This window comes from Sinocyclocheilus anshuiensis, unplaced genomic scaffold (assembly GCF_001515605.1).
Source record: "Sinocyclocheilus anshuiensis isolate Anshui unplaced genomic scaffold, SAMN03320099.WGS_v1.1 scaffold772, whole genome shotgun sequence".
Lineage (NCBI taxonomy): Eukaryota > Metazoa > Chordata > Actinopteri > Cypriniformes > Cyprinidae > Sinocyclocheilus > Sinocyclocheilus anshuiensis.
In genome coordinates, this window is record NW_015558592.1 from 278,754 (window position 1) to 290,613 (window position 11,860).

General features: G+C 40.7%; 2 protein-coding genes across 2 annotated transcripts in view; both read right to left on the reverse strand.

The window, feature by feature from the left end:
* Nucleotides 1-815: 815 nt before the first annotated feature.
* On the reverse strand, nucleotides 816-3,669 carry LOC107679995 (serine dehydratase-like). The gene is made up of 8 exons (XM_016475731.1): nucleotides 3,535-3,669; nucleotides 3,179-3,346; nucleotides 2,912-2,954; nucleotides 2,554-2,693; nucleotides 2,345-2,433; nucleotides 1,989-2,216; nucleotides 1,780-1,904; nucleotides 816-1,692 (listed from the first exon to the last, which is right to left on the reverse strand). The coding sequence occupies exons 2-8, from the start codon at nucleotides 3,329-3,331 to the stop codon at nucleotides 1,490-1,492; spliced, it is 981 nt and encodes a 326-aa protein (XP_016331217.1). The 5' UTR covers nucleotides 3,332-3,346; nucleotides 3,535-3,669; the 3' UTR covers nucleotides 816-1,489.
* A 402-nt stretch (nucleotides 3,670-4,071) lies between these two features.
* The window catches only part of LOC107679993 (apoptosis-stimulating of p53 protein 1-like), a 20,789-nt gene continuing 13,000 nt past the window's right edge, over nucleotides 4,072-11,860 (reverse strand). Inside the window, exons 6-17 of the mRNA XM_016475730.1 lie at nucleotides 11,006-11,202; nucleotides 10,280-10,420; nucleotides 9,783-9,975; nucleotides 9,009-9,140; nucleotides 7,900-8,009; nucleotides 7,380-7,809; nucleotides 6,528-7,279; nucleotides 6,103-6,240; nucleotides 5,857-5,990; nucleotides 5,552-5,718; nucleotides 5,241-5,440; nucleotides 4,072-5,142 (exon numbers count right to left, since the gene is read on the reverse strand). Coding sequence (XP_016331216.1) covers nucleotides 5,101-5,142; nucleotides 5,241-5,440; nucleotides 5,552-5,718; nucleotides 5,857-5,990; nucleotides 6,103-6,240; nucleotides 6,528-7,279; nucleotides 7,380-7,809; nucleotides 7,900-8,009; nucleotides 9,009-9,140; nucleotides 9,783-9,975; nucleotides 10,280-10,420; nucleotides 11,006-11,202 — 2,636 coding nt within the window. The 3' untranslated portion in view covers nucleotides 4,072-5,100. The remainder of the gene's footprint in view (nucleotides 5,143-5,240; nucleotides 5,441-5,551; nucleotides 5,719-5,856; nucleotides 5,991-6,102; nucleotides 6,241-6,527; nucleotides 7,280-7,379; nucleotides 7,810-7,899; nucleotides 8,010-9,008; nucleotides 9,141-9,782; nucleotides 9,976-10,279; nucleotides 10,421-11,005; nucleotides 11,203-11,860) is intronic.

Sequence of the window (11,860 nt, forward strand, 5' to 3'; positions counted from 1 at the left end):
TTCCAAAATCTGATATGGAAGCTTATTTCTGCCACGAAATTAAAAAAATAAAAATGGTAATTGTAACTTTTTCTCAAAAATGTGACTTTTTTGTCACAATTCTGCCTTTTTTTCGCACAACTCTGACTCAGTTATGAGTTTGTATCTCAAAATTCTGACTTTTTTCTTAGAATTGAGACATGAACTCGCAATTGCCAGAAAAAAAATACAGAATTGTGGCAAGCTTATTTGCGCCAATTAATTAAAAAAAATAACAACAACAACAACTTGCAATTGCTAGTTTTTGTCTTTCAATTCTGAATTTTTTTCTCATGACTCTGAATTTATATCTCACAATTCAGACTTGTTTTAACAATTCTGACTTTTTTCTCACGACTGAGTTTATATCTCACAATTAAGACTTGTTTCAACAATTCTGACTTTTTTCTCAGAATTGCAAGTTTGTCTCGCAATTCCACTTTTTTTCAGAATTATAAGATATGAACTCACAATTGCCAGAAAAAAAGAGAATTGTTAGAACTGTGACAAGCTTGTTTCTGCCAATAATTTTTTTTTTTTAAGTTTTGAGTTTATATCTCGCAATTTTCTACTGGGAATTGCGATAATTCCACTTTTTTTCAGAATTATAAGATATGAACTCACTTTTTTAAGTTTTGAGTTTATATCTCGCAATTTTCTACTGGGAATTGCGAGTTTATATATAAAGATTGTAAGATATAAACTTAGAATTGCAAGAAAAAAAGTCAGCATTGTGAGATAAAAAGCCACAATTATGTTTTTTATTATATTTTATTATTTTTTTTAATTCTGGGGGAAATACATTTCATTAATCTGAAGACTTTGCATGTCCACAAGAAAGTTGTCAAGCGAACAAGAGAAAGGTCTTTTCTGCGTGTCACTTTAACTTCTACACACAGGCAATAGTTTCATGTCTGTCTTAGATAATAAAATGTCTTATTTTAAATTAATTAATTTTATTATGTAGCAGTATAATTAGCATGCAGAGAAAACATTGTTGATTTAATCACCATGATTTGATTTATGTTGCGATAATGACAAGACGACTGTACATTATCCCTTACAGTTAATAATTAAACTTTAAGGTTACAATATAACACTAATAGCATATTTTTAAAGTTACATTGTTTAATGTACACTGCCCTGAAAAAACACTGGTCATTGTTCACTTGGAGGACACAAATATTAAAACGACAGACATTAGCACCACTTGCTGGTTACAGGTAGTAAGTGACAGCATTCTGAGGCAATCCATCCAAGGATTTTATTCACTAAAACAAGGTGTTACAGAAAATCTGAAGATTTTTTCTAGTTCTGGATGTCTGCTCAAAACAGACTCCTCTGATAGATAGTTTGCTCTCAGCTGTTTGAAATACAGTAGATTATCCATATTATCTTTTAATTTATTTAACACAACATGTCAGTGCAACTAAAAGCAGATGCTTTGACCGTTTTTCTCAGATGTGAGAATCTACAGATGTGGTCTTTTCCGTATGACTGCCTGTAGATGCTGCAGCTGAGCCAGGTTCATGCTGCCGCCCCCACACACGATCATTACCAGCGAGTCGAGCGGTTTAGGAAGGCGTCCCTCTTCCTGTAGCCTCTGGATGACACCGCTGTACACTGCAGCCAAGGACGCTCCGCAGGCCAACTCCACCAACACTCGTTCCTCATCTGCATACAGTATACAGTAATCGACTGCAAAGCAAGCTTTGTTGTTATTGAGCGGTTTGATTGCCTTAATCATATCAATGAACTTACCCAGGAACAGTTCCACTGCCTCCAGGGCCTCCAGATCTGTCACCACCTCTGAAATGACATTGGGCCGTTTGCTGTACTCAAACGCTTGCTGGCATGCCGTTTTTGCTCCCAAACATGTTGCTTCACTAGTGGTTTACAGAAACATTTAGATGTTCAAGCATAAAATGTGCCAATTGTTCATGAATTCTAGATGATTTCTTAATTTGTACCTTGTAATGTCAGGCAGTGTAACCAGATCTCTGGCTTTCAGAGCAACACTGAGACAATCGGCACCCACGGTCTCCATACACAGGACAGGCACATCTCCCCAGCCCACCTCATCCAGCCCTTCCATTATCCCACAAAACAGACCTCCACCCCCTATGGACACCACTATAGCTCCAGGTTTGGATGGCAGTGAGGCCTCGAGTTCATGCACAATGCTGGAATGGCCTTTCCTAAGAGATTTTTTTAACAGCTTTTCATTCTTGTGAAGTCCAAAATCATGAAACTATAAAAAAATAAGGTTGTACATGATCAAATCCCTTGAGTTCATTTCTTAAAAATGCTATATTTACAAACTCACCAGACTAGAGGATGGTTGAACGGGTGTATTACAGTAAGACCTTCACTTTCAGCCAAACGTAGGGCCTCAGCATTTGCATCATCCCATACCTACAATATCAGATAAAGATCTGTCATGTATATATGATTTAGACCCGGATAAGAAAACGTAACTGCGTCATATCTAGAATAAAGGCATTTAAGATAACTGTGGTGGTACTTTGCTCTTGCCTTGCCCACAACTTTGACCATAGCTCCCTGGTCCTTAAGTTTCTGAGCTACCAGTTGGGGCGTTGACGAGGGCAAAACAATGGTGGCTGGCAGCTTGAGTTTTCTTGCTGCATATGCTGTGGCCATGCCAGCATTACCACCTATACACACAGAGACAGAGAAATGTTTTAAATATAATTTTCATCACATCAATTTGTTAAAAGCATAATTTGATATGTTCAACAAACAAGTGAGAATGTGAAAATTTTAGTTTATTTAAAGCTTATTTTCTATAGGGCCCCAGGGCCAAAAGTGCCTGTAGTTAAGAAACACCCTTATACAAATGGAAATACAATTAAATGTTTACCCTTTCACTCACCTGAAGAACAAATGACACCTTTTGACTTGTTTGAACTTGCAACCTTATAAAGGAATAAAAATAAAATTGAATGTCAGAGTAATATGCAATCGTTCCTTTAATGAGCGCTAGAGGGGAGTGCGAACGCACAATAGACTACTTGCCTTAAACGTTTGTCTTGTTAAAACTTGATATTATCCATTCTTATTTTGAAATTCAACGCGTTATAACATTTAAAATGATGGGTTTTCATTCATTTTAAGAAACGCAGACATATTTTTTCCTCACATTTTGACACATGTATCCTATTCCACGGATTTTGAAGGAACCGGTGGGCTGCGAGCCCTCCATCTTCAGATACACGGTGGTCCCGATCTGCTTAGACATGGCCGTGCTCTCGAGAAGTGGAGTGACGACATGAAATCCAGTTTGCTTTGACATTTTTCTCAAAATGTTCTGAAATGCAAACAGTTAATAAGGAAAGAAGTGGACTGCAGTGTCCGGTCACGGTGGGTAAATGCATGAAGCGCACAAATATTTGATAGGTTTTCCGCGTTTGAAAGTTGGTTACATCTGGTTTTCTTAAGTCTTGGGCAATCATATTCCGTTTAAACATAAAATATACAGACAAGGCGTCCACTCACCTATTGCGTTGCGGTGTCATATGACTCTCTTGAACGAGTATTGCATGGAAGTTCAAAGTTCGTTTAATGAAAACAAAGTAACCAAGCACTAATCAACTAATGTCCAAGACCTTTAGATAAAACATGACAGCTTGCAAAATTATGTAATGTAGGTTAAACTAGGGCAAGTTACTCATTCATGAGACAAAGTGCGCAATATCCTGAAAGTGAAAAACTTCTAAACAAAAGACAGGATAAAACTGCCATATGTACATTTTTATGAACCTACACAACTTATTGCTAACGGCTTGCTACTTGTTTTTACTTCTAAGGTTATGATAAGCATTTCTTTTCAAGCTAAATAAGTAATTAAGTAAAATAAAACAAGTTAATTAATACAGTAAAACACATTCAAACACTTCAGCAATATCATGTAATGAACTTAACAAGGCATCAGTGTTGTATTTATTTATATTTCGAGACTGAAACCCCAAATGAATTTGTAATCTGTGCAATAGACAGCATCACTCATACTCCTGTACAGAACACAGAATGTGAAAAATCCAGTCAATACAACATGTGACTTTGTCCCAATATGGAAATTTTATTGTGCACATATACATGACATGTTGCATAAATGGCTCTTGTATGGCAGCACAAACACTAGGCAGATCCTGCCAGTTTTGACAGCCATATAAGCCTATATCAAGCTATTTAAAGAATTTATTTTTATTTCAATTAAATAAACAACCCTTCAAGAGGGAAAAGATCATGTAGCATAAAAAAATAAAAAATAAAGCCTGGCTTAAATTAAGCATAGGAATATAGGATTTATGTGATATGTGGTCAATATCCCCTGGTTGATGGAAAGCAGCCACTGCATTAGTTTTTATGGCATCAGTTTTCTTTCTGAATCCTTTTAAAACTCAATTCCTCATAGACAACTACACGATTTCACCTCCTCAAGCCACATAATCCTCCACACATATACGTTTCCAGACCAGTCCACTTCCTTATTATCCATCAGTAGCTTGACCAGCCTCAAGGCCTCTTCTTAACACTTTCTAGCACCTTCCTTCCTTTTTCCTGAATCAGCAACTTCCTAACCATGGGAAATGAAACATCAGTCCCTTCGGTTTCCTTTTTGCTTGATAAAAACCATAGAGCACAAAACACTGGAATCCAAGACTGCATACTCTGTCACCAACTCTTATCATCACATCCACATCCCATTCTGACAGTTACATCCCATTCTGAAACACTCACACACACATATACTCAGGAGGTTTGCACTGTGGATGAGGATAGAAAAGCTAACATTTTCCTCAACAGAGATATGGGTAAGAGGGACACTGCAAAAACAACACATCATAGTGACGAATAAAATCTGGGATGCAAACAGAAGACCACTGAATTCCCCACTGTTGGGTAAATCCATCTTGTCCGACACCAGACATGCGCCATCATCTTGCCACCCCTGTGGGCTCTGTGTTGTGGTCACGGGCCACGGCAAAGACAAGCAGAGCGCCATCCCGCAGCTTCATGCCAAGTGCTGTTACAGGAGGTTGCGCTGTCTCTTCTGGCCACCTATGCCAAGGAACGTTGCCTGGGTTTGATCCTTGGGTACAGCTACAATGACAACAGATTTGATTTTTTCCTCACTTTACAACAAATACAATGTGTTAAACAAATTCAAAAATAAATGTGTGACTGTACAGATATCCTACCCCTAACAAGTTGCGTGGTACGTAGCCCTCTTTTTCATCAAGTCTGGCCCACCACCACTCTGTCTCGCTGTCATCCCTACGGCTCATGATGGTGAGAGCATCGCCCTCATAGAAGGATAGCTCATCTGCACTCTGAGCTTCATAGTCCCACAGGGCATATACTGTCCCTTTATTCATTACACCCAGTTTCTCCTGCACACCTGGAGGGGAAACAAAGAAGAGTAGAATTTAAAAATCATTTACAGCCACTATTCTAGAAACGCACCCTTAACAATAAAAATAACAACACCAGTGATTGCTATAGATATTACCATATAGAAACTGAGAGCACTGGACATAACCCTCCTCCATCTCTTCACACTTGTCTGCTGCCGTCTCCACGTCACTGATAGTAGTGGCAAAAATGGCAGCTCCAGACTCCACCAGCAACTTGCAAAGATGAACATTATTGCATGAAGCTGCACAGTGCAGGGGCGTCCTGATCACAAGTGAAAAAGAGTTAGCATCTGCGAACTTCACTTGATAAGAATTGGTGTTTGTATATAAAATGACGGTTATTCCCTAATGCAGACAAATGTCAAGAGATAAACCATCAGACCAAAGTGATAGGCCTCACCATCCATCACTATCTGCTACGTTGACATTGACCCCAAAGTCCAGCAGGAATTTCACAATATGGTGGTGACCTGCACATACTGCATTATGGAGAGGCGTGATACCTTCATCATTTGGAGTGCTAGGATTGTCCACCTGAGGATGGGTCAAACAAACATGTTGATGTGAAAACAGTTGACAACCAACTACTGAGCCTAGTTCAAGCATACAAATTAAGTGTAAGGGGCGTATGGCAGCTGAATTGTACCTCATAAATAATCCTTTGCACCAAATCAAACTCTCCCTCCAAAGATGCATCCAAAAGCAGTGCAAGAGGATTGAACTTGACCCTCAAGCCATGACCTGTCCTCTCAGAGCCTGGCTTCTTCAAGTTGGTGCGCTTGAGCTGAAATGTGAAAAATTCTATTAGCTTTCATATTTTGAAGAATATGAATATTCATATTTTGAATAAAATGTCTGAGCAAAAAAAGTCAAACAATGAATACATTCCTATACAGAGATAAGCAAACAGTACTGTCTAGATAGCAAACTAGTTCTGCTACCAAGATTAGGATTAAGGATTGCTGCAGGACTCTTTATATTAATTTTGCTTGCAAATCTCACAAGACTTCTTGCAGAATAAGGGGTTACATCTAGACATAACCCTAGCCAAACAAGCTAGTGCCAACTCACCGTAGATACACCAGGAAGAGTGCCTGGGTGTGCTGTGGTGTCCTGCTCTGCAGGGGAATGAGGTTCTGGTACTGGGCTAGGTTCTGTGTCTGTAACATTTGTGTGGTTGTTGTTATGATTGTCCTCATGGGTGTCCTTAAGAGAATGGTCTGAGGCATCAGCAGACTGGGCACCCCCTGAGTCACTAGATAGATGTGTCAGCTGGTTCTCATTATCAACAGCTGTTGGTGACACAGAAGAGGTGGGAGGAGGGATTGGGATTTCTGGCTCTGATGAAGGTTCAGCTAAGATGCTTGACTCCATTAGGTTCCCATTGGCAGTGTCCACATTGCCCAGGGTTGTGGCCATGTAGTTCAGAGGACTGTCAGGCTGGTAGAAGGGTGTACCACCCACTCCACTCTCAATGCCTCCTGCAAGGGTGTTGAAGCGCTGATATAGGAGCTTCTGGATGTTAGGTCCACTGGGTCCTTCAGGTTCTGTGATGGAGCTTCGCTTCTTTAAAGGTCGGGGAGCATTGGCTAATTTCCTTCTCAGCACCTCCAGGTCAATGTCACTTTGGTAACGGAGAGGGGAGTGGGCCACAGGGGTCAGTTTAGTAGGACTGAGAGGGCGAGGGATGTTCTCCACACTGGGTGGAGGTAAGGGAGTGCTTTCTTGGGTCGCCTCTCTGTAGACCTCATCTGTGGAGGACTGCTGGTAAGGTGGAACTGGAGAAGGAGAAGTGGAGCCTGGTAGGACTGGTTTTCCATATACTGGAGGCCAATGAAGAAAAGCAAATTCAAAAGAAGGGAACATACATAATCAAAGCTAATTTCCATACCTATGTCTGGGACTGATGCAACAACTTCTTACCTGCTTTAACTGCAGCTCTGCTGCTGGAGTAGTTTTTGGCTGTAGGCTGCTGCAGATACATATTGTAGATTGAGCTGGAGTTCATAGTGGCAGGGCCCTTCCTTGGAGACTGGGGCCGGGACCCCCTGTCTGGAATAAAGGGACGTACTGCCACAGCAAGAGGAGGCTCTGTCCTTTCACCCTGAGGGAATAGAGCTGACCCGGAGTGAGGTGTAGGACTGGGAGGCACTGTTATCCGCTGTTGGATCTGCTGTGAAGAGGAACCAGAGGCAGGGGGTGTTCTCTGCCAGCCTATGGTGCCAGGAGCAGAGCGAGGCAAAGAGCTGGTGGCACAGACTGTGGAGTGATGGCCTGCACTGGGATAGGTTCCATAGATGGGTGGAGGCTGCTTAGACAATGCTGTTACTGTCCCTAACAGCTTAGGGGCTTCCTGAAAAGAGACAAAAGCGTGAACAAGACTTAAAAATGTCTTTCACAAAAACACTTGTGCTTAAGCACTAAGGAGACTGTTTAATCTCACCTTGTCTGAGGTACCCATCTTGCTTGTATGATCTTGACTTGTGTCCTTCCAGTCTGGAGGTTTTAGATGAACCCTATTATTGATGAAGGAGGGCCAGATTGCATCATTAGCTGTAGGAAGCGTAGAAGTATAAGTTAGACGGAAAGAGACAGAGACGTATATGCTCTTTCTCCTGTCAGCCTCATTATGACACAGACTGACCTGCTCAATGGGTCATTAAAGCAGGAGATGAGTCTCAAATTGGACTACACTCACATCTCTGACCCCTGTGACAACAGGACACTTCTAATCAGGGGTTTGCGTGGGGTATATTTTTGTCCTGTCCTCTACACAGACCCAGCTCTGTTTGGGTTAAATGGATTACTAAGCCTATGTGTCCAAGTCCACTGCTCTGCTTGGGCGATGACGCATGTTTATCCCATTCGTCTGACAGACACGCCATCAAACTCACTAGCAAGTCGACTGCCAAATCTCACAAAGGAAAAATGCAGTGAAGTAAAGGATTAAACTATATCAAATATGGGGTTTTCTTCTCTCTAAATTGGTCAAATCCTTCTAGTGATTAAATATGCTAAAGGATAAATACAGTCTTTTGTTATGTATTCGTAAGGCCAGCCTTACATCTTCATGACTACTAAAATAAACATTGTTAAGTAATTGCTACTTTTTTTCCACCAGTTCAGTTCAGCGTTTTAGTTCAGGATCCTGTGGATCCAACTTCAGTGACTACTAGGATATGGTAAGTGTACTGCTTTTTAAGATGAATAATGGGTGAGGCTTAAATTCCCATTTTATGCACTTGGTTTGTCAGTACCCATGAGGTAAGACATTATGTATAGGACTTACCTCATCAGTACTGACAGACTAAGTGCAAGCTAGTGTAGATTGATTATCTCAGTGTGTGTTTAAAAATTAATAATCAAATCAATTCACAATTTCTTTATATATTATTTAGCTACAACTGAAAATGAAACATGCTTTTTAAATTGATTTTAAACGTCTTATTAAGGCAAACACAAGAAAATGTCTGTGTTGTAAATAGAAGTCCAACCCTGTTTTATGCATTCTGATCAAAAATTTCTTCTTGATATCATGCCCAAAAAACTCACTAGAAGTACAGTCGGAGTCTGTGGGGGCCTCTGGCCTCTCTCTAGGCTCTGAGGATGGCACCAGAGGGTCCACTATGATGTCTAAGTCTGAGACCTTCCATGGGCCTGCAGGCATCCTCACCCTCTCTTCCTCTGTCCCGCCGCCCCCACATATGTGACACACAAGCATGACAAACGAATAGGGGGAGGAGAGGAAAAGGTGACAGACATGAGAAAATGGAAAAGCATGTTAGCAATAAAGACTGAAAAAACAAACAAAAAGATGTTTTAGTGTGACGTTAATGAGAATATCTGAATAAAGATATGATTCAAAACTTGGTGTTTAGCAGCTGCCCCTTTTAGATGGAAAGTGATACTGCATAACATGACATATCAGGAAAATGAGAGAAGCATAGAAAGAAATCTGAACTGAGCTGAATGATCAGCAGTGGTGAGAAAAGATTAATTTTCAGAGACAGCTTTCTGCTCTTGAGTGATAGATATACACAGCCTTCAAGAAGTTGAAGACGCAAACAATGATATGATGCATCTTTCATCATTTATGTAGTAGTATCTTCCTGAATGGGGTCATGAACCTTGTAAACCCATTTGATGCTCATCATTTTTACCACAGAGAGCTTTTATATTAATGTTTTCTGCGTGAGAGTACCAAGAGTGTTGTCGATGCATTCTTTGGACAAATCTCCAGAATTCCTGTTGTATTTTTTGTTACAGTCCTAGAAAGTAGCAAATGCAAAAGTAAAATGGTGTCAAGGAATAGGAGGAAAGGCTGACCTGACTTGGAGCGAGCATGGCTGATTGTAGCAGAGGTGGAGAGAGACTGTGGCTTCAGGGGATCAGGCGATAAACTGTAGCCTCCTTCCTGTCGCCCGGGCACCGGTACCTGGATGTAGGGACAGACTGCTGCCACTCGCCCGGAACTGCCTGGAGTGGGCTGAGGGGAGGGAGGACCACTCATTCGGCCAAGCTGTAGAAAAGAAGACTGGTTAATCAAACAGATAAGTTTTAAAGGCTAGTCAATATGGTTCTAGTTTTTACACCTAAAATATTTAGCATATATATATCAACAAATATCCTTGAATGCAATTTTGTATGCATCTGGGGGATCAAACTCTTTGCTTTGAAATTCTTTGTGCTTAAACTGCGGGGTTTAACCAATTCTAGGGTATCTTTAAAAATGAAGCAATGGTTTACAATGCAGCTTAATGTAATATCACAGATGTGGTGCACTAACTGTGTGTGGCAATACAGTTGCAGGCTATTTCACTTGCCTCTGCTTTTTTCTTGTAGAGACGCTCTCTAAGGTCCCCAATACGTTTGTCCATCATGGTCACCTCCATGTTATGCTTGTTAAGCATATCCTTGTGTTGCTGTAGCTTGCTGTTCTGTTCCTGATTTAGCTTGTTCCGGATCTAAATGTTAATACAGACATAGATGTGTCATACACACGCATACAGAACTGATGATTTTGTTACTGCATTTGAATATTTTACCATCTCGTCAAATGTCACATGTTTATGCAACTAATATCTTTGGAATTTGAAAACACGCTTGATAATCTGAATATTTTATGCAGTATCACTTTTGGGTGCAAAATGTACCACAAACAACTTCAGAGAGGATTGAGGAAAGTGTGGCAAAACAGGAAAGCGCATTAAAATCAAAGTCTTTCAAAAATTCACTGGGGAATGATGATCAAACAGCGTTAATGTATTAAAAGAAAGTTTATTTCCTATTATGTTTCCCAAGTGAGACCAATATAATTAAGATAAACGGAGTTGTATTTTTTTTCTGATCTGACTGTGGCTAGTTTTTGGTCATTAGAGTTGTCATGAGTTGACTGCAATTGAACAAATCCAACAAATGGTCTTAATCTCTCTTTCTTTCTTTCTTTATTCAAAAGCGTTCTGTACTGTAGTCTCTGTGCAGTAAGAAGAGAAAATTGACATTTAAATTTGTAGCTTTTTTGAGCTCTGTCTAAAGCACAAAATGCCTACCTGCAGTTCCTGGTAGAGTTTACGTAGTTCCAGTGCAGCATTGCTGGTCACCGGTCCCCCCAGAGACCGCAGTCCATTGAGACGTCCCCGTCGCAGATCGTCTAGCTGCTGCGTGAGCTGGTCCACCTTTAGCATGGCTGACTGCAGCTCTGCCTGCTTTTCCTGGAACAGGCTACTAACATGCTCAATTTCTGCAGCTGAAAGACACACATGAAGCATTCCAATTATAAAAATACTATCTTTGTGTGCAAATGGATGCACAATTGTTGATACGCTTCATACACATGTTAGTATCTGGATTTTTCGAGTGGGTGTGTGTTCGCGCAAGTGTGTAGGAGTGAGGTTCAGTGCAAAGTGCTGCTTGGTCAGATGTCCACTCCCCAAGTCCACATGTCATAAGACAAATTCTAAATAGAGAGGAATGTATTGTGATCTTTAATTTATCTCATGAATGTCATGAGGGGTGAAATCTGCCGCAGGCTCTTCCACACCCCAACCAGAACTCCCCGTTTTAAAGTTCAGAGATGCTCCTACCGACTGATCCACTGCCAGGAACACAGACGGAATGGATGGCAAAAGCAACTGGAGCAAGGGATGAAATTCCACTGTGTGGGCTAACAATAGTAAAAAACTGTTAGCTTCAGACCTAGCAGTTTGATTTCTTTAGAGGAACATTTTTGTTCACCGTTTCCTTGAAATGGTATTATGAATGTATTACAAGGACCAGGGTGCGAACTACGGGGGAGCTAGGGGGAGCTCGGCTCCCCTTAATAAGACATGGGCTCCCCTGAAAATGGGATTTGTGAAATTTTGGGGGGTCTCAAAAAATATTGACAATGTGTTATTTTGACGTGC